This window comes from Botryllus schlosseri, chromosome 13 (assembly GCF_051294905.1).
Source record: "Botryllus schlosseri isolate E-star chromosome 13, Bs_hap1, whole genome shotgun sequence".
In the NCBI taxonomy this organism is placed as follows: Eukaryota; Metazoa; Chordata; class Ascidiacea; order Stolidobranchia; family Styelidae; genus Botryllus; species Botryllus schlosseri.
In genome coordinates, this window is record NC_137248.1 from 2,697,996 (window position 1) to 2,719,358 (window position 21,363).

The 21,363-nt window shown below is 38.6% G+C and overlaps 2 protein-coding genes across 2 annotated transcripts in view; one reads left to right on the plus strand and one right to left on the minus strand.

The window, feature by feature from the left end:
• The window catches only part of LOC145453942 (doublecortin domain-containing protein 1-like), a 304,595-nt gene that overhangs the window by 31,587 nt on the left and 251,645 nt on the right, over nucleotides 1–21,363 (plus strand). The gene's annotated exons all lie outside the window — the stretch shown is intronic.
• Nucleotides 829–17,650, minus strand: LOC145453945 (eukaryotic translation initiation factor 2-alpha kinase 3-like). The gene is made up of 20 exons (XM_080331911.1): nucleotides 17,272–17,650; nucleotides 17,079–17,214; nucleotides 15,604–15,675; nucleotides 15,116–15,231; nucleotides 13,883–14,011; nucleotides 13,454–13,550; nucleotides 12,108–12,195; nucleotides 11,949–12,049; nucleotides 10,771–10,906; nucleotides 10,616–10,712; nucleotides 10,268–10,437; nucleotides 9,259–9,361; nucleotides 9,082–9,205; nucleotides 8,242–8,397; nucleotides 6,984–7,066; nucleotides 6,769–6,918; nucleotides 5,833–6,328; nucleotides 5,330–5,476; nucleotides 4,094–4,432; nucleotides 829–1,031 (listed from the first exon to the last, which is right to left on the minus strand). The coding sequence occupies exons 1-20, from the start codon at nucleotides 17,400–17,402 to the stop codon at nucleotides 939–941; spliced, it is 2,964 nt and encodes a 987-aa protein (XP_080188037.1). The 5' UTR covers nucleotides 17,403–17,650; the 3' UTR covers nucleotides 829–938.

The window sequence follows — 21,363 nt, forward strand, 5'->3', positions numbered from 1 at the left end:
TCTTATCGATCATTCCTATCTAATAGCGAATACTGTGCATGCATAGCCTATCTTCTGTACCACCACCACTACCATGTGTTATGTATTTTGGTTTGATGAAAATAAAGACTCTCTCTCTCTCTCTCTCTCCTCATTTGGTCTTCGCTATATCCTACACTACATCAACTGCAATATTTGAATAATTCGTTGAGCAGGCGATACAGATCTTGGTTTGGTTGCTTTCACACCTTCTTTAACGTCCACTTGCAAAGTAATAATTTTATTTATCACACGAGTTTTCGGAGCTCTGCTCCTTCATCAGGTATCTGATAATCTGTTGCACATACTTTCGGATACTCACCGACATCAAGCAAGATTTTCCTCTAGCTTGTCCGTCTTGTCTTGTCTGTGCAACACCACCCTGCCCTACTTGTGCAAAATTCAATCACGGTTATAATCGATATATGCAATGACGATATATATATGTTGAAAATGACTCGAGACAATTTAAACAAAAAAAAATTGCGACCAGACTCATTACATTACAACCTGCTGATTCTCTCTCTCTCCGCATAATTTAGCAGTCGTTTTCAACGTTTTAGTGCTTATCGATATTATAGTTAACATTTGCGACACGCCGGCTCATATCAATACCTGCATACTGTACTAATACCGAGATATTTCTGTTCGAAAGGTGATAATCTCAATTCTCAGATAAAGTAGGTTATATTATAAAGCTCGTCTGAGCAGTTTAGCATGTCAAGTGGAACTCACTTCAAATATAATTTCCAATATCTCGCAATCGGTGTTATAGTCGGTAGTCAAAGTCATGGAATCAGAAACAAAACATCGGATTTTGTCATTTTTATTCAGCATTTTCACGAGTAAAAAATTTAAGAGCAAGAAATCTCAGGAGAAAAAGTACCAATAACAAAAAATGAACCAACACCATACGACCACTATGATTTCGAAAACAATTCATCCTTTATCGCTTCTGAGGCAGTGGGTCTGTCGTTGGGCTCGTCTGACAGCATTCGCTTCGCTAATTTTGACTGAAAACAGAACGGCCATGTTAGTTATACAATACGCCACGATAATTCAACCCAAAATCCATATATCTCTACTCAATTACAAGTAAAAGTAGCCAATTTCAAGATGTGCCTAAACTACTTCAAGTGAAAGTAGAATACATGTTTGAAAAGTACTCAAGTAGTGCTTCAAAAACTAGATTTGGTTAAGGGGTAGCATACTTTTAGCTGTCAATTAAAGGTGGCTACTTTTAAATTGCAAGATATATTTTCGCGAGTGATGCAAAATGGCTAATTACACTACAAACCAGAGTTGGATCAATTGTAATTTGTAATGTAATGTAATGTAATTACATTTTTCAATGTAATTGTAATGTAATTGTAATTGAAGCATTTTTATTTTGTGTAATTTAATTGTAATTGTAATTTGACAAAAATTTTGCTCAATTACAATTTCAATTACATTAAATTGCTACTGAGCCTGACAAGCACATCATAAAATTATTGACTTATAATGCATTCTCTTTAAATGTCGACAAGGAATTTGGTGGATCCATTTGCGGAAGCCCTTGACTGCGCCCTTGCGGGCGAAGTTTTTTATTTTTACCGCTATGCTGGGCTCGGCTGCCATTGTATACAATTATTAGATTACTAACCAACGGATGGATTCGCAACACTTGACTCACGATTGAATACGCCGAGAAGCGAACTGCTGAGCCGGCTAAAAGCAGCAGAATTGATAGTCCCTAGCTGGCGATCCAAGCGTCGAAATTTGATATGTATGGTCCTAATCGAAAGCTAGTGTCGCACTGATTCCGCAATAAAAGTATATTTCCAGGCAATGGTACCATCCCAAAATAGTCGTGAAAGTCTGGGAATCGGCATTGTTCTGAACAATCGCTGGGCGTAATTGGTCATTGTTGTGGTCATGCTGCTGCGGCGCTCTCACTTTTCAGAACAGTCGGCCTTAAACGGCTATTTTGGAGCAGTTACATCGCCCTGACGAGATTTTAATTTGTATTTTCGGAATTAATGCATCAATAGCTTACGATAAAGACCAGATGCATCAAATTTGGACGCTTGGATCGCCAGCTCTAAGACTATAAAGTTTGCTGCTTTTAGCCGGCTCTGAGGTACGTTTGTCGGTGCATTCATCCGTGACTCACATCTTGCGCATCTATCCGTGGGTTGCAGAGATGAGCATGGATTAGGATTAGGTTTTGAAAAAACAGGATTTGTGAAATTTTGTCGGATTTGGATTGGATTTAGACATTTTTTTCGGAACGGATTAGGATTTGGATTGGATTTACCTATTTTCTAGGAGATTGAAATGTCGTGTGGCGAATGGCGACAAAATTTATTCAGATCAGTTATTATTGTACTTATGGTTACTAAGTTATCTTGAATCAAGTGAATCGTTGGTTGTGAAAGAAAATTTTCGAATCCCTCCATTGCATAAATTAGTTTTTTTTTCTGAATTTCCAGTTGGAAGCGGATTAGGATTGGACATGGACTTGAATATGAAAAAGGTAGGAATTAAGATTCGGATATGGATTTGAAGGTTCGAATTTGGATTTGATCAGGACATAGAAATTTCAAATCCGCTCATCTCTGGTGGGTTGGCAATCTACGATACGATTTCAGATCACGATGCTGCATCGCTATTTCGTCTGGCTAACTAACCAGACCACTGGATATTATATAACGTCTTATCTGACAAAGCACGGTTTTGTTTTTACTCCTCATCCTAATTCCTACGTCCCTCGATAAAAATAATATTATTTCTTTAATTATATACTATATATGCAAATCCAACACGTGCATATATTATACTACTTTTTTCAACGACATACTGCACCCTATCCTTAATCCTAACCCATAGGAAATTAGGTAAATAACATTTTACATTTCCAATTACGTGAGCCATAATTACCGAGCATACAAAACACGCTTATATTACGTCACAATGACATCTTACATAGCATACTATGTACGTACGCACATAAACGCATTTATTACTACACAATCTGAACTAGACTTGAATTGTTGTTAATTACGACGCTACGGTTGTCAAGGAGCACGGTTGAATTTATGATTATTCAATTACATTTTCAACAGCAGCAATTGTAATTGTAATGTAATTGAAGCATGCAAGAAGTAATTGTAATTGTAATTGTAATTTGATATTTTTAGCATGGAGTAATTGTAATGTAATTGAAACATGCATGAAAGTAATTGTAATTGTAATTGTAATTTAACTGATATAATGTAATTGATCCAACTCTGCTACAAACAAGTGCGGTTTTCGACATTATATTCAGTTAAAACCGTAATATAGAGGCAATTTCACATGGATTTATTGACAATTTCACTCATAAATGTGAGACAAACATTTCCCAAACTACTATCGACTTTGCAGAATACAAGGTGAAAAAAGTAGGTAGTTGTGTCTAAAAAACCTGAGTAGAAGTGGAAGCTGTTGTAGCAGGGTTGTAATAAGCTAATGACGGGAGTTATTATTTCAAATGCGTAAAATGACTCAACTCGAGTCAATTTGTGTGTTGACTCGAATTGTACTCGAGACATTGTGCATGACTCGAGACGAGGACGGCCAAGACAGACATAGTAACTTTGAAGAATAGTAAAGTCACATGATTGGTATTTCTCCTATCAGTCCTGATACTTGGAAATTAGGGCCAGAATCTGTTAGGACTGAGGAAAATTACGATATTATGAATGCGAGCCATTCTATATCACTTGAGCAGAGTTGGAAAAACAGCGTTGAAAAGGATTGAACTCAAACCTGAACAGTGAAGACAGGGACTTGGACTCGGACTTGACTCGATGGTGAATTGAAAATGACTCGACTTGACTCGAGTCAACACTATAAGTGAGATCGACTTGTGACTTGGTTACAACCCTGGAAAGTAGTCTAACTACTTGAGTAGGCAGAACAAGTTTGCAGAGCTTGGAGTACTCCAAAAAAGTACAAGTACGTTGCTACTGACCACGTCCGCTTAGTTCATTTGGTTTTATCGATACTTCAGAAGAATAATAGACTTGGAAGTCAAGACCATCAGTCCTACCTCTTTTGTGTATAACCGCGAGAAATCTTTCGCCAACACTCCCTTTCTTGCTTTCTTGAGCACGTCCACCCTTTCCATATGCGTTGAGAAGGTAGTAAAAAGTTCAATGAGTATAATCCCGATAGCGAAAATGTCCACTTTCTTGCTGTAGTTGCGGCTGTTCATTTGCTCGGGAGCCATATACAGTCTGGTGCCGACTCTTTCGGTGTGCAGCTCCTCAGAGTCGTATGCGGTGTTGCTGTCGGCGGCCGTGTCGCTTTCAAAGTCGTCGATTTCGGTGACCAGACCAAAGTCTCCGACTTTTATTTTGCCGTCGTGGGAGAAGAATACATTGGAAGGCTGAATGAAAAGATAAAATCCTCAGGTCTTGAGTTAAGTTGAATCTAGTGAGGCTGCAATGCGATAAGACAGTAACTGACCACTGGCTTTCATTTTTAAACCTTTGTGGGAGCATACCTCAAGTTTTTTTATTTGTTGCATGTACTTAGGGTTGCTAAAAAATAACTTTTTTTTTTTGGATTCCGGGTATTTACTGATTACATCGTTAGGTCATAGTTGTAATGACTCGAGTCACGATTTTCTGGGGGCTCGACTTGACTCGAGTCCTTTTCTTAAAAATGAAAAATGACTCGACTAGAGTCAATTTGTGTATTGACTTGACTTTTGCACTTGAGTCATTGCGCATATGACGGACCCAGTCATATGACTCGAGACTGAGTCTACCAAGACAGACATTTCATTGTAAAGTTATCACACTATTATTATTTCGTCTATCAGTACTGGTACTACCAGAAACTGTTACAGCGAGAAAATTAGTATATTATGAATGCGAAGCATTCGATATCGCCGAGCAGAGTGGGTTTCACATGACAATAACTCGGAACTGAACAGTCAATACAATGACTTGGACTCGAGTCAAAACACTATGACTCGGACTCGACACTCTACTCCGTGATTTGGACTCGGTGTTGAATTGAAAATGACTCGACTTGACTCGAGTCAAAACTATACAAGTGAGTGACTTGTGACTCGGAACCTCGTGACTTGGTTACAACCCTGCGTTGGGTTGCCTAAAAAAACGCTGCACACCACATTTGGCTAGACTAAAAAATTTCCTTAAGCAAAAGCCCTATGTTTGGTAGTCATAAATTCGGTACAGTGTTTTGTCGTGTATATTTCAAGTTCGTTGCGTGAGAAATGTGTCAATGGTAAAATTCCGAAAAAATCAACGCATACCTTGAGGTCCCGATGGATCAAATTGGAATCGTGGATATAATCGACAGCGCTCAACACTTGCTGCAAAATCCACAAGCAATACTGCTCTTCTCGAGCATTGTTACCGTTGAGCCAACTTTGCAGGGTTTCCTTTTTACAGAGCTCCATCTGCAATGTAAGTTACCAGACGACGTGAATAAATTGAATTCCTTTCCCCAAGGATATGTGTTAATTTACACGCAGATCAAATCAAATTTATTGTAACACAGTTGATATAATTGAAAAATATATTCACATTGGTATAAACCCAGAATATTTTTGGCTGGCAACTAGTAGATTTTGAGTCAGACATATTCGGGTTAATTTCCATCTAAATATATTATCAGATCTATAATAAATAATTAAAGAATTTGCCACCGTAAATACTATTTTTCTCAAATCCAAAATTTGTAGTCCAATAAAAATGAGTTTTTTTTTAACAGCCCTCCGGGCCTCCGGCCGCACCTTAGACAGAGCGTCCTCACCTGAATGTACAGATAAACATTTGGCAACTGTGCTGCCACAGGCTCTATTATCTTCGATTCCTGTGACAATCTCTTCTTCTGTTTCGAAGAATCGTTGAACCCCGACCTGTCTTTGGTTCTTCGAGCTGGTTTCGGCTCTTCAAACGCTGAATCTCTCGAGCTAGTCGAATGATCGACGCCAGAGTTTTCAAACACAATGCTCAAATCGCTTAAAGACTTGTTGTTTCGGTCGTATCGACCAAACGGAATGCTTTCATTGTAAGACGACTCCTCAGGCACTGTGGATTGAGGTTGATATTCGGAATATTCAGATAGTTGGAATCCGCCGCTGGGCATTGACGGTATTGCAAAAGGTTCAGTTGGTTCAAACGAGACGTTTCGTTTACAAGGCGATTGGTTACGTTGTACTATATATGAATCGGTGACTTGATGCTTGGCTTTGGTGTCGGAATGTTGCGCTGAATGCGGCGATCGTGCAAAAGTTGACAGTAGATTGCTGAAAAGAAATTCAGTAGATGTAGAGATATAAATTTCTACACATTTACAAGTGAAAGTATTCGTTTAAAAGTGCGCAAAAAATAAATATCTCAGTCAGCCTTGGTAGATACTTCTAGTTATCTAACTAGACCAATTATAAGGGTTGTAATGAGTCCAACTCGAGGCGCGATTTTTTAGCGACTCGACTTGACTCGAGTGACACGAGGAACTACTTGAGTACTCTGAACAGGTAGAAATACTTCCTTGCTGTTCACCTCTGACACTAACCCAAACTACTAACCGACATGAAAATAATAAGTTTCATGGAGAGCACAGTTGACGATCTTGTTTTTTGACATGTTCATTGGGAGCACTGATATGCGATAGTCAAGGGGAAAATTCTTCGCCGTGGATACAAAACTACACTAGACCCAGTAAGACACAAAAGAAGGATCATACTTAGCACTGCCAGTCAGGCCAATGTCAGTCTGCTCTTGCCAGTCTGGAGGTGGCTCTTCGATCCAAGCGTTGTAATACCGCACGATGCAGTTATGATTGAGTTTGGCCAACGCGCGGACTTCGCGGAGCATTTTTTCCCTCGCGGTTTCCCTGAACGATGAAATAATCATAATTTCCAAGTCCAACCGAATAATAATTGAAGAGGAAAAAGTTACTTGTTTGGTAAACGGATTCTTTTGACTGCGTAGCTGCAATCATCTACCTTGTTCCGTGATTCCCATACAATTCCAAAGCCTCCCTAAAGTATTAAAATGATGGCTTTATTCGGTTGGGTGGGTTAAACGCGATTAAAAATCATACTAATATATGTGCAGTGTGCATGCACTTCTCCATGTTTCCGCTGACATTAGAAGTTATAATATTCTGTATAATTGAATAATATATTCATATTAAAATAAGAAAACGAACCCCTGACCAATGTTCCCTCTAAGCTACGCACGTGCGCAAAGGCGCAGTGCTAACACGGTCTCTGCGAACAGAAAATCTAACTTGCGCACAAAAAATCCGAAGTGATGACGTGACCTTTTTTTAGATGTTACGCACTGTTGTCTAAGGGTCTGCGCAGTAAGTTGGTGAGTGTGCGCAGACTCGTCAAAAATTAGAGGGAACATTGCCCCTGACAAGTGCCAGATGAAAATATTCAAGTATATTTCAGTATGAATATATTATGCAATTGTATATTGAAGTTCTGTACCTCCAAGTATCTTCAAATATTGATGTAATATCATACACTATCGATATAATATCAACGAAGCAAATGTAGAACTTCAATACGGCAATAAATTTCAACTTTCTGCACAATAATGTATGATTTAACTACTTGAATCGTTTATACGTCAAAATTCATGAAAAAAGTTTTTAAATGTCAAAAGTTTCAATTTCTACGTTAACATTATCGTTTTTAGGTCAAATATTATTAACAACACAAAGAAAATGGCTCACTAGAATAGTCAAATGCACAATTGCTTATGTTAAAACTGTAACTGCGCAACAAGCCGGGAGAAACAAACAGAAGAGGTGTCAATTTTGTAAATTCCTTCCGTTTCTTAAATTATTTCGGTGCCGCAAATTGTCGGCATGTCTTTCTGATATTCTCAACTCAAATTGAACACTCGAGCCTTGAATTACTCTGCAAAGTGTACAATAGTGTAATTGCCAAAGTTTAGGAAACGTCATGCACAAAAGAACTAAATTTCTGCTACAAGTCGGACTGATCTGTTTTATGTTGTTGATTGTAATAAAGATATCCTTCCTCAAGTATGTTTCATTAGCTTTAGATTTGCACAGAATTCTATTGTTTAGTAATTTTCGAGTGTGATATGTAGGATTGATGAAGTCAGAATGGTAAAACATGACAAAAAACTTCTGTTTTGTTCATATGAAGGATAATTATTAAAAAATTAACAAACCAACCTTGCCAAGACAATGGGTAGCTTCAAAGTCATGCAAAAATCTTGATTCGTAAGTGCTATAGGTGCATGTGGTATCAACATCGTCTTTGTTAGGTGTGACATCTGTCACTGCCGTTTCAGGCTGAGTTTCGGGTGCTTTGGATTCTTGCTTAGATTCCTGAACAGAACATATATAGTGACGTTTCATATCTAATTTCTGCAAAGCTTCACAAGCTACCGATCCATGACAATATGTGGCTGAGACTCTCTTTCAAATTTGTTTTAATACACAAAATCCACTTTTTGAGAGCTTGAGTTCGACACAAGAAATCTTAATACCGACAAGTCAAATCTAAACTCCCAAATGGCACCCGGCAAGTATGTATCTGATGGAGGAATAAACTACCAAACGAAACCAGTATACATTGATTTCAACAACTAAAACAACAATATCAACTACGTTCATCACTATGGCATGATGGTGATCAGCATGCTTTAATTTTTAGCCATTCCAAACAAGAAACACACAAAATCTCAACATTGAGCCCGATTGATACCGTATTTTTAAGCCGATACTGATAAACCCATTATATTCAGCCGATATTCAATAGAAATGGATCTCGCTCAAGGCGCACTCATAAAATTTTAGACCGTATAAACAATATATCAATATCCCTAGTCTAACAGATGCAAATTATAGTTCTCTAACCGCCTACAACCTTGTGACGTCTCAAAAATTTCTGATAAATTTTACCTCTAGTAGTTGATACTGATATTTATTTTCAAGTGTGATATCTACTCAATGGCATTGGCACACTAATAATCGGTCAGGCTCTACCTAGATACAAAGTAAACTTGATACCTTAGATTTCAAATGCCTGTGGCACAACCAAGCCACCACAACTGCGAGCACCCACGTGAAAAAAAGAAGCGCAATCGTATTCCCAGACATGCCATAAATGAAGACGAAGTATATGGGTGATTCTCTAAAAAACAACGACAATGAGACAAGCGACAGCGACACAGAACAGACACTCACCCGGAATGCTCATCGACGTAGATTTCTGTGATCCTACCCTTGCGCTCTGATTGATCGGGTAACGCATAAAAAGGCAGAGGGCTTTTCAGGAAGAATCCAACTTCTGGCATGTAAGAAACGAAGATTGGATACAGCAACAAACATTATATTCATATTGCCAAATCAGCGTTGTAACCAACTAAGTCATTACGTTCCGAGTCACAAGTCAAGTCATTTTCAACTCATCACAGAGTCCAGAACAAGTCCAAGTCAGTTAGCAAATGGCCGAGTCCGAGTCATAGTTTTCACTGACTATTATCGAGTTTGAGTCAGCTTGAACTCACTTCAGTGAAACTCTTGGGTGATATCGACGGCCTCGCTTTTATAAAAACACATTTTCCTCAATCTTAATATGTTTATTGAAACAGATAAAAGACAAGTTTCTGGGCCTATTTTGCAAGTATTGGTTCAGACGCACGAGACTCGGAGTCATATGGCTTGGTCGAGTCATCCACGATTTTATGATTGACTCATACTGTCATAACAATTTCTCTGTGCATGTCATTTATTGGCGATGGTGCGCAACAGAGTGAACTTGGAAATACCCAAAGTACCAACAGAAGATCAAGCAAAGCGCTAAATTCTTTTTTTGCAAAGAAAAATCAGCAAATATTACATACGTTTGGTCACTCTGGTTTGGTTGTGACTTCAAGTTAAATCCTTACTTTAAGAACTACTGACACACTTCAATCTACAGACATACATACAAAAAATATACGTTGAATAACTGCGATATTATCATTCATTACTTTGAAGAGCTTCTTGGAGGTACAGAACTTCAATATACAATTAAAGAGTATGTTCATATTGAAATGAACCCGAGTATTTTATATACGAGTGTTCTTTCCAGTCCACCACTAGTTACTGTCGATTACCCCTGACGAGTGTCAGCCGAAAATATCCCGATTCATTTCAATATGAATAAACTAATCAATTTATACCTTAGAGAAAAATGTATGCCCAACCCAACCTTTTCTGGATTCGGTCGACTGGTCTACGTACGACATCCAATTATTGTCGCAGTTTGCCGAGGCTGAGCCATACACAGACAATTCGCTGTCTTTCGCGTCTGACATCACAGCTTCCGTTAAATGGTCCGCAGAAGCCAGGTACGGACGAAACGGTAGTCTCACAGTGGGGCTGAATAGATTGAGAGAATATGTAAATATACAACTCAATGGGATGTTCAAAGTTTTGCTGCTGAAGTAGTAGTTGAAGTAATGGAAAAACAAGTGTGTAGCTATAATTTCAATTCTAATCTAATTTGGAAAAATTTTAGTTGTCCCACTACAAACGCTGCACACAAACAATGCCCGACCTGTATTTTGAAAAATGACTCATGACAGCGTTCGATTTCGCGGTGGCGCTTCGAATCGAGCTCGACATCTGGATGTATGCGTTCTTTTTATACATTCCTGGAAGTAACGCTGGTGAAAAAAAATCTCAAAACATTGAAATGTGCGAGAATGTTACCGAGGTAGATTGTTGGGTCCGGTTTTGGGGATTTCTCGTCCCCCCTCAAGGCTGGTACAGTGGACGGATCGAACAGGTCCAGTTTTTTATATTCTGCGCCGTCGATTTGCCAAATGCTAGCGATCGGACTGCCAAACTAAAAGGAATCGCACGTTAAATATACATGAAAGATTGATAAAATTACCAGTTACTTCCACAGCGGTATGTAATGAAGTAATTCTACTCAAGGGGTTGTGTTTTTAGATACTCCCATCCCTACAGTCTTAAAGAAAAACTACTATAGTAAAAGTAGTTTAGAATATTATATTCAAATTGAAATTAACCCAAATATTTTCGACTGATCCTCGTCAGGGGTAATCGTCAGAAACTATTAGCGAATTGGAGAGAACATTGTACATCAACAATCTCTCGCCCCGATTATTCGAAAATTCAAGCCGGTGACGCCATATCTTGTGGTATTCGTGTCGGACGTAGGCAGGTTTTCTCAAAATTTCAGAAAAAGGCTTTAGGCAGGGTTGTAATGACTCGACTCGAGTCACGATTTTTTGATGACTCGACTTGACTCGAGTCATTTTCCCAAAATACGGAAAAATATAGTGTATTGACTCGACTTAGACTCGAGTCCTTGCGCATGACTCGAGACTCAGACGGCCAAAACCGATATTTCATTGTAATTGCGAAGAATAGTAGTCACCACACTATTGGAATTTCGTGTATTGGTACTGGTACTTGAAAATGCGACCAGAAACTGCAAAAAGTGAGGAAAATTAGTAGATTATAAATGCGAACCATTCGATATCCACAAACAGAACTATAAAAAGTGGGTTCAACAAGACTTTAATTGGAAAATGAGATGTCAACACAATGACTTGGACTCGACCCTCTGCTCGATGACTTGGACTTGACTCGGTGGTGAATTGAAAATGACTCAACTTGACTCGTGTCAAAACTATAAAAGTGGGATTGACTTGTGACTTGGTTGCAACCCCGGCTTTAGGTATAAAACCAACCATATACACAAATTTGTATATTTCAAGATAATTATACTAGATACGCATGCATTATAAGATTGCAAGTTAGGTGATGTAAAAATGCATGCATTTCCTACAAAATGCACCATAATAATGGAGCCAAAGAACACATCCAGTCAATAAAATTCGTAGTTGACTACTATTCACCTTTCGCGTCCACATATTCTTGTGATCAGAAGTCAGCAATGACACAGAGCCGTTCGGAATGGATACTTGCACCTCGCAATTGTCTTCGTTGCCGAAATGGTCTGCAACAAATCGTGTCAACAAATTCCGAATTTTTTTTGTCAAGTCTCACAGTATTACCCTTGACGAAGTCTGGGCCGTCACCGGCAAAGTCAGGATCGTTTTCGTGTTTAAGTGGTCCAGACCTATGGTGAAATTCGTCATCAGCCTGCAAATTCAAAATCATTTATTAATTAAAATCTCATGTAACACTAAAAGTGGACAATAAGGAAGTACTTCTACTTTCCAGAGAATTTAAGTAGTACATATGCATACTTATGCTGCTTACTAACATGGTAGTGTTTTAGACCAGTGGTTCTAAACCGGGGGTCTGTGAAGCATTTTAAATCCAAATATTAAAAATGATTGATAACCTAATTAGTATTTTTTTTTAAATTAGGAGAATCTCGAGGCAGTTTCGATTCATAACTGCTTAAATTTCCGGACTCACATCAACGGAATGGCCGTCGGAGGTGAAATATCCCACTGTGAAAAGTCATTGTCAAATTGCCAATAGTGGCCTTCTGATACAAACATATTGCTGTTTCGAGAGAGATGTTTCGTCGGGGTTTGTGGATAAAGTTGGAGTAGTGGAATCAATCAGGATGACCTCGAAATGTTTGCAAAACCTTGTGGATTTGAAGTTGTCAGTCTCATCAAAATAGTGAACAGTCGTTTGAAATAGGAAAAAGTGTTTTCCTTATCTGCCCCAATAAAAGGATGGAAACCTTGACATGGGATCCATTTTCCTCTGTGATATACATATCCACTATTCCAGAATAACTTCAAGATGACCTGCTTGATAGAAATGACTAGGCTGGACGACTGGACGTTCATTAAAAAAGTCTGTTACTCAATTTTGGTGTCGTAAATGGTGCGATCCTACATAAAGGTATCGCCGCGTGGTAATATTACATTCGCCGATGGAGCGGATTTTCAATACAGGACCACGTATGTCAAGAAATGCAGCTGCCGAATTCGCTTGAAATAGTAAAAGTCTGCCCAATTTCTACATATTGAATGATATTATTTTCAGGAAAAGTCAATTTGTTGCTGTTTACCTCTAGCCCACTGTTAATTCCTGCACATGCAGATGACGGTTGCAGGACTGTTGAGATAAATTTGAACTAAAACTTGAGTGGGTCCTCGGGGGTCTGTCACGGTCCAAAAGGGGTCCGCGAAGACAAAAAGGTTGAGAACCACTGTTTAAGACTACTTCCGATTTTACTTTAACAGTTTTTGACTACTTTCACGACATCTGTGTATTACACATTATTCAATGGATAGGGCCTACGTTTGTCTATCTATCATCCTTATCTAGATTTAATGCTATATTTGAAGATCAAACTTCACACTTTGTGACTAAGGTAGCTTCGAAACAGATTATCTCGAGAGAAAATAATTCATATGAATCAAGATTAGACCACCTGATGAGATAGTTCAGGAGACTGCTGAGTTGGAATGAGATCCTTTGACATGCCGGCCGATATGTCAAGATTGAAGTCACCCACGCTGAAATTCCATCTGTACAGGCAACACAAATAATAATATTAATATAAAACAGGCATCATAAAAAAGGACACTGATTACATTGTGGTTAAGGAATAAGAAGAAAATATTCAGACTAACTCTACAGAAATCCGGAACAAGATTTGCTTACCAAAATACAGATAATATAGGTTAGAGTGGAGTCATGATGACTCGTGAGTATCAACTGAAGAGTGTGAATGCGTCATTATGCTAATATGACACAATAAACATCGTTGCAGGAAGTACATGCTTAACACAGAGATACACGTTTTATATGTTTCAAGACTTCAAAAGACAGTGTCAGATATCTTAACGAAATTTCATACTTTTCATATCCATTGCGTTCACTGACCGACCGAACAGTTTTCTGGTGCCGTTTCAGAATAATAACATTAGATTCTTTTCCGGGTTCGTGCAGCGTATTACAGCCGTCAGGCGTGCAGAAATACACCAATCTGAATGAAATTTGGAATCACATCAAACTTCCTTTAACACTGCATATCCATTATCCATACACAATATACATTCCAAACTCTAAAATCAAAATTGTGTCCATCAGCATAGCCAAGATCATGTTATAATTATCGGTCTAACGAACACAATTTGGACACTATCAGGCTGCACAGTTCACAGTCAACCACAACACAGCTTCAACTCATATAATCGAGCCACTGAATTAGGTACTGGACATAATTTCCTTATTGAGCAGTGCCACAATGCAGATTCCAAATACAACTCAACCCCATCAAACATCATTATTTAGTTGAATAGTATATTCTTATTGAAATAAACGCGAGTATTTTCGGCTGGCACTCTTCAGTTGTAATTGTCAGTAACTAGTAGAGAATTGAAACGAACATTGTATATCAACAATCCCCAAATAGCACCATACATCATCTGTCTTAGGCTACATATCTCATAATATGGGGTGCACCAGTTAATGAAAATATCTGAGTAGGGCCGATGTTGAAAAATAGTTATTAGTTAAAATAGTTTTATCAAAATAGGCCACAAGTGTGTGCCCACAGAAGGAGTTTGTGTATCTAATAATACTACGCTGAGCAAGCGCTCCAATTACTTGAAATTTCATGCCGGCGATATTATATTTTGTGATACGATTGTTGATATACAATTTTCATTCCAATTATCTATTAGTTGCTGAAGATTACCCCTGACGAGCGTCAGCCTAAAATATTCGGGTTCATTTCAATATGAATATACTATTCAAAAATAGTTAAGCATAAGCACCCCTTTCCTACACCATGCCAAGGTGTATTTATCTCGTCAAACTGCAAGTGACAATAAAAGGTTAGTGACGAGGTTTTAAATCTTTTAAGGAATGTCAATATTTATGAAATATTAAGCTTGAAGAGTTTTTTTTTCCTTTCAGAGTGATTGTTGCAATGCATTGAAATGGTCACACCTAAGACATTTGATTCCTAAGCAAAGGATTCAATAAAATAAAGCTTGCGTTTTCACAATACTAGTAGCCTAGATCTAGATGAAATGTCCCGCACGCAATAAAATTATAAACCTGAAACTATCAAGAACAAACATACCTTCCATTTTGTGAGTCCACTCCAAACGTGGTAACTTCATGGTCACCAACTAAGAGCGAGCCATCGGAAACTTTAAACGAAGATGACAGAAGGCTGTCTGCAGTTATTGGCAGAGACTGACAAAAAAGGAAGGAACTTTATAGACAAAAAAACACCAAACATATAAAGACTATGATGAGAGAATTTATTTATTATAGATAAAATGGCAATACATGGAATTCACATTTTACATGACACAAAATGATTCAATGGATGCAGTACATGAAATGCAGTTTATGAATTAAGATATAAAATCAATATTAGTAGGGATATAGCCTATGATTATTATATAGTTGAAGATGTAACAGTGAATAGTCAATATAACATAATACAATGAGTGTAGGCCACTGGAAGCGATTGGTCAAATTTGGTAATAAATATAAATTTAGTTAAGTCAAGCAAGTTTTGATATGATGAAAGTACAAAATGCATTATATCAGCGCACTTACTTCAACTGCATTTCCATCGAATTTGAAAAGTCTACCTTTCAGAGATGGAATTAGCCAGACAGTTTTCCCATTCTGAAATTCATACAATTACATTACTGATTGCAGAGTAGAAGTAGAATTAGATAATTAGTAAATAATTATGTCTAATTAGCATAAAAGAGGGACAAAATCATCTTGTTTCAACTTGATAAAACAGATTAGGATATTATGATAAAGTTGCTAATGATAATATCCTTTGCTTACCCACGTTTATGAGTAACAAACTTGTCACCTTTTGTCAAATATAGACTATGGCCATTCCCCAATATGCATGTTATATATATCAAATAAACTGTGATATTGGACACTACGCAAAAGCTGGATGTCAGATTAAGAGAACGCAGCTTGTTTCGACATCATCTGATCCGTTCATTACATCGCTTTCTGTCTTATGTATCACATTTTACATAGTGTGTGTCTTGATAGGATGAAAATATAATCTGACGATTATTGATTACAACATAGAAGGTTCAGTCAAACCATGAGTCATTGAAATTAGGAAATTGAGTTAGAAACACATGGTACCTAGTTTAAGTCGGCAAAAGGAAGACGTCCTCTAATGGGGCTACCAACTATTTCCCTAACTTTGCATGAAATGTTTGATTAAATTATTATCAAAGGAGTGCATGAATTCAAAACTGGTGGTACCAAGATAAAATTTGCACTGTGAAATTCATCAACCATATATCATCCATTAAACGAGCGAGTCCTCCCACATTATTCGAATTCAATTTTTTTCAATTTCAATTTTCATCATTAACTATAACTACAAATATGAAACAGAATATATATATTCAACAGATCGAAGTCTAGTTTTGACTCGAGTCAAGTCGAGTTATTTTTAATTCACCGCCGAGTCATGCGAAGTCCAAGTCACAGTGTTGAGACTCGAGTCCGAGTACAAGTCATTGTGTTTACTGTTCATTTTCGAGTCCATGTTCAACTCGCGTTGTCACAACACTGGGAGATATTGAACGCCTCGCAATCATTATAGTAATTTCCATCATTTTACACAGTTTCTGGCCTTATTTTACAAACACCAGTACTGATAGATGAAATACCAATAATGTGGTACCTTACTATCCTTCGAAGTTACAACAAAATGCCTATCTTGGCTGTCCGAGTCTTGAGTCAGTGAATTGGTGGACTCGGATAGTAAATTGCGTCAATTAGAGTCGAGTCATTTTCCATATTTTAGAAAATAGCTCAAGTCAAGTCGAGTCACCAAAAGATCATGACTCGAGTCATTACAACCCTGGTCCCATCACTCTATACCCAAATGGTCAGACCCAGTTAATGCAAGGATGAGTTAGCTAAAATTGAAATAATACCTTTTCAGCGTCTACAGCAAATAATCCCAATATTACTCAGTATGACTTGCCTAATGCCATTAGAAAATCATACCAACGCAATAATAATTAGTCATAGAATATTACCTGAGTAATCGGTAACTTGGTAAGACTTGATGATAACAACGGGCCAATTTCAGCATCAAAGCTCCATACAAATGCACCACTACGTCTGTCCAATGCTGTGACTTTACCGTCCATTGTACTCACAACTATGAATGGGCTAGTGAAAAGAAATAGGTGTTGAAACGATAATTGGACTAATTAACAGGATACCTACCCGTTGAATCTTGTCTCTGAATCATTTTGTACAGATAAGTCATTTTCATGTTTCCCTGCAGCAGCTGGCGCGATTGGTCGTGTAACACATAAGAGCAATATTCCAATATATGCGCATGATATCAATTTCATTCTGAATATGTAAAAGACACATATTTTAATGTTAATGTAATCCCATGAAATTATCTGATATCTGTGATGAATATGCTCACTGTATGATAGATTTGCTGGTAATCTTAGCGCTGGTGACCAGAGCGCAAAATTTAATTGAACCGGACTCAATCGAACGCTACTTTCTCACTGATTCCGAACATATTAATTAAAATGTGGTCCAGACGCTGGAATCCCACTAAAATCGCGCTCAAAGTTCGACATTTCCATTGTTGCGAACAATAGGAACGCTCAAGCTGAATGGGCAATTAGCGATTTTGCCGCTTGGGGCTCAGTCTCAGCAGTACCAACCACAACCACAAGTCACAACCAGTACATCAGGATAGCGTGGAGGGGCAGTGCAAGACTTAGAAAGTCAATATCTGCAGGCTATAACTGCACCTTCCTTGTTCAGCGGCATATGCACATCATCCACTCACGGTATGCATATGCACAGATCGTGTATATGTATATCACGAGTCGGTGTATTCGTGTATATGCCGCAAAAGACCTCAAGGACAAAAATACATAACGTCTTTTCCTTATTGCAAAAATTGCAATGGCGAAATGGGTGTTCGTAATGACAAATGATAAAAAGAGAAAGCTATGTTAGCAATTATGTGCCCAAACTCAACTGGAATTTGCATTCATAAAGTGCAAAAATAGTCCCGACAGCGGGTAATAATAAAAATAATCTTCCGAGGTACACGTAAGCAAAAATGAGTACTCCGGGAATACCCCGGTCAATTGTTTACATCACGTGATCTGATCTGCTTGATTTAATTTTCGTGCAGTTGCAGTTGTGGTTGCAGCAGAAAAATGCCTGATTCATCGACCATAGCAATTTACTACGTAGCTACGTTGTAAATTGCTATACATCTACTATGACCTGATATTCACTATTGATAATCATATTAATAATCATAATGCACTTTTGATGACTGCGTAACAGGCAGGTGGTCAGTAACGAAGTACTTCTATTTTTTCGAAGTACTCAAGTAGTTTTCCTCTACTTCTGATGCTTACCCAAGTATGTCTGATTTTCGCTGTTTATACTTTTACTTCGTAATATTTTGTGATCTACTTACTTTTCGCTATTTTCAGTTTGTCAAGTAGAAGTAGTTTAATCCTCCAATCAGGAAGATAGCCTGAGGAATTTCGGGGCTGTTTTCACGGAGTATCAACATTTAATTTTCATAAAAGTTGAGTAAAGCCAAGAATTTTCGTCGCGCTTCGCGCTCAGTGGATACGGAGTAACCACTATGATTTCACGAAAGTATCGGTGAATATAATTTAGGTATCGCGTCGGCGTGGTTCCGTTCACACCGCATTGTCGCCCTTCACCCATATGAAATATTTAATCCCAGTATATATGGCTCATCAAAACGTTTGAAACTGATGTTTCGCAATCTAGCATCTACTTATCATATCGTAATCAAGCAGTCCACGGCGTGGAAAATATGGACTCTGACTTTTTTTAGTTTTAGAGCTGTTTTAGCATACCACCTTTGAAACTTTCTGGACTAAAGACACGAAATACATTTCCCGTTTTTAGAAGTGGTATTTATACTTCACTTTCAATTCCCGGTATCATATATACTTTGAGTTCTAATTCATATCAGTTCTTCTCTCTGGATAATATACATGTTGAAGTATAAAACCAATAAGTGTAGTAATATCTTTAATTTCCGGAAATAAAGCTACACAATATGGCATTTTTACGATCCACCATATTTTTTATTAACGTTTACTAATCGCGCAAAGTGTTTACACCGTATCCTATACAACTTCTCCGTATTGCTCTTTGACTAAACTAAATGTTCTAAAACCATTGAGCTATATAAACACGTATTTTTCGTCATAAATTTATTTCGAATTGACAAATACAAAACGGACTTTAGCGAGATGATGTACGAACATTAAACGCATATTTGCAATGAAAAATGATTCGAAAATACTAAAAAATAACCACAGCACAGTCACTTGTAAAACGGATCTTTTTGTCCCATTGTGCCCCATAGGCGTGATGGGACTAACAGTGGGTAAAATGGGACAGTATTAAAATTATAACAGCGCACCAATCAGAAAGAAACTGAGAACTCTTGAAGAAAAAGACTGACGAGTACTTGTCAAAGCCGAGAGAGGTAACTTAGTGGTGACGAGATTATTTGGGGCTCCTCTTCCCCCGCGTCGATATTCTTACGGTGACAGAAGCCCAGAAAAAGACCCGATGAAAGAGCGCACCCGCAAGAATGGAAGGAGCCAGAAAGAGCCGCGGAATAGAGACTAATATCGAAAAAGGAACTGTGACATCGGGTGCGAGGTCAAGACGGATGCCAGTTCAAGAGGCCGCAACTGCAACCACAAATGGTCGTTCGGCATCCTGCTATGGGATCATCACATCATCATCATCATCATCATCATTGGTTTATTAGCAATTTTATCAGTTCAATACACCACAAAAATGCGATACAATGAAAAGACAGGAAGATGTCGAAGCGACAAGGAGTAGTCTATGGAATCTGACACCCACCTTGGCCTAGGCGATGTAAAGAGGAGGCCATGCACACTGAATGAAAGTAAAGAAGATAGTATAGAAAAAGAATGCGACAAGAAATAGGGCGGCATGTCATGGGAAGCGAGATCGATAGGTCAGTCGTGGTCCGGTAATCTTGAGGATGGACTGTATTTATTTAGTAGTAATTGCTTGTATTTCGACTTGAATGTGGACATGCTCGTCGACTGTCGGATGGCCGGCGGGATACTGTTCCACACATCAGGTCCGGCATATTTGATGGAGCGATGATCTTTTCGGTCGATCATATGATATTTGGACGACGTGGACGCGCGTGTGTTGTACTTGTGTGCTTTTGATTCAGAGGTAAAGAAGTCATTGAAATATTCGGGGCAACGACCGCAGTGAAACTGATACATAAACTTGGCGATTTCTAGTTTCCGCATATCTTCTATGTTTAGGACGCCGAATCTCTTCAGCAGCGACTTATTGGATGGGCAGCCAGGCCCCTTTGGGGCCCTAGCTATGATTCGGAGTACTTTATGCTGTAGTTTCTGCAGTGGCTTGAGTGCAGTTTTACTGGCAGCCCCCCAACAGAGGATGCCATAATGTAACTTCGATTGGATTAAGGATTTAAAGAGTATCAGAAGAACCCATGCTGGCATGAAGCGCCCAAGGCTGTAGAACAGGCCGCACTTCGGTGATAATTTAGTTTTTAGGGACTGAATATGACTCTTCCAGGACATGTTCGAGTCCAGTAAAACTCCGAGATATTTGGCATTATCTGTGTTGGAAACGGGCTGACCAGCGATATTTACGGTTAGGTTATTTTTTGAATTTACTGTCAGCAATTGCGATTTCGAGGCGTTTATGCAAAGGTTGTTCTGGGCCGTCCACTCATGGACTTTGGGCATTTGGTCACCAGTCAGGGCATCCAGCTCTGCCGTCGAAGATGCGGAAGAGAGGAGGTGAGTATCATCAGCGAACAGTGTGGTGTTCAATGAGGAGGTTTCAAAAATGTCGTTGACATATAAGGTGAAAAGGACCGGTCCAAGTACTGAGCCCTGGGGCACACCACAGGTCACCGGGTAAGGAGAGGACAAGGTGTCTGAGATCGCAACCATTTGTTGGCGTCCAGTGAGGTAACTTTTCATGAGCTCAAGTTGTGGGCCCCGAAGTCCGTAACGCGCCAATTTCGAGATGAGAATTTTATGATCTACGCAGTCAAACGCTTTTTTTAGGTCGAGAAAAATGCTACATCCCACATTTCGCTTCTCTGAGATATCATAGTACTGTTCGGCCACTGTTAGGAGGGCATGAGCGGTTTGGTGTTTGTTTCGGAAGCCAAATTGTTGAGGGGAAATGACAGACATTTTGGCGAGGAATGAGGACAGGCGGGAGAGGAGCAACTTTTCGAATACAATCCCG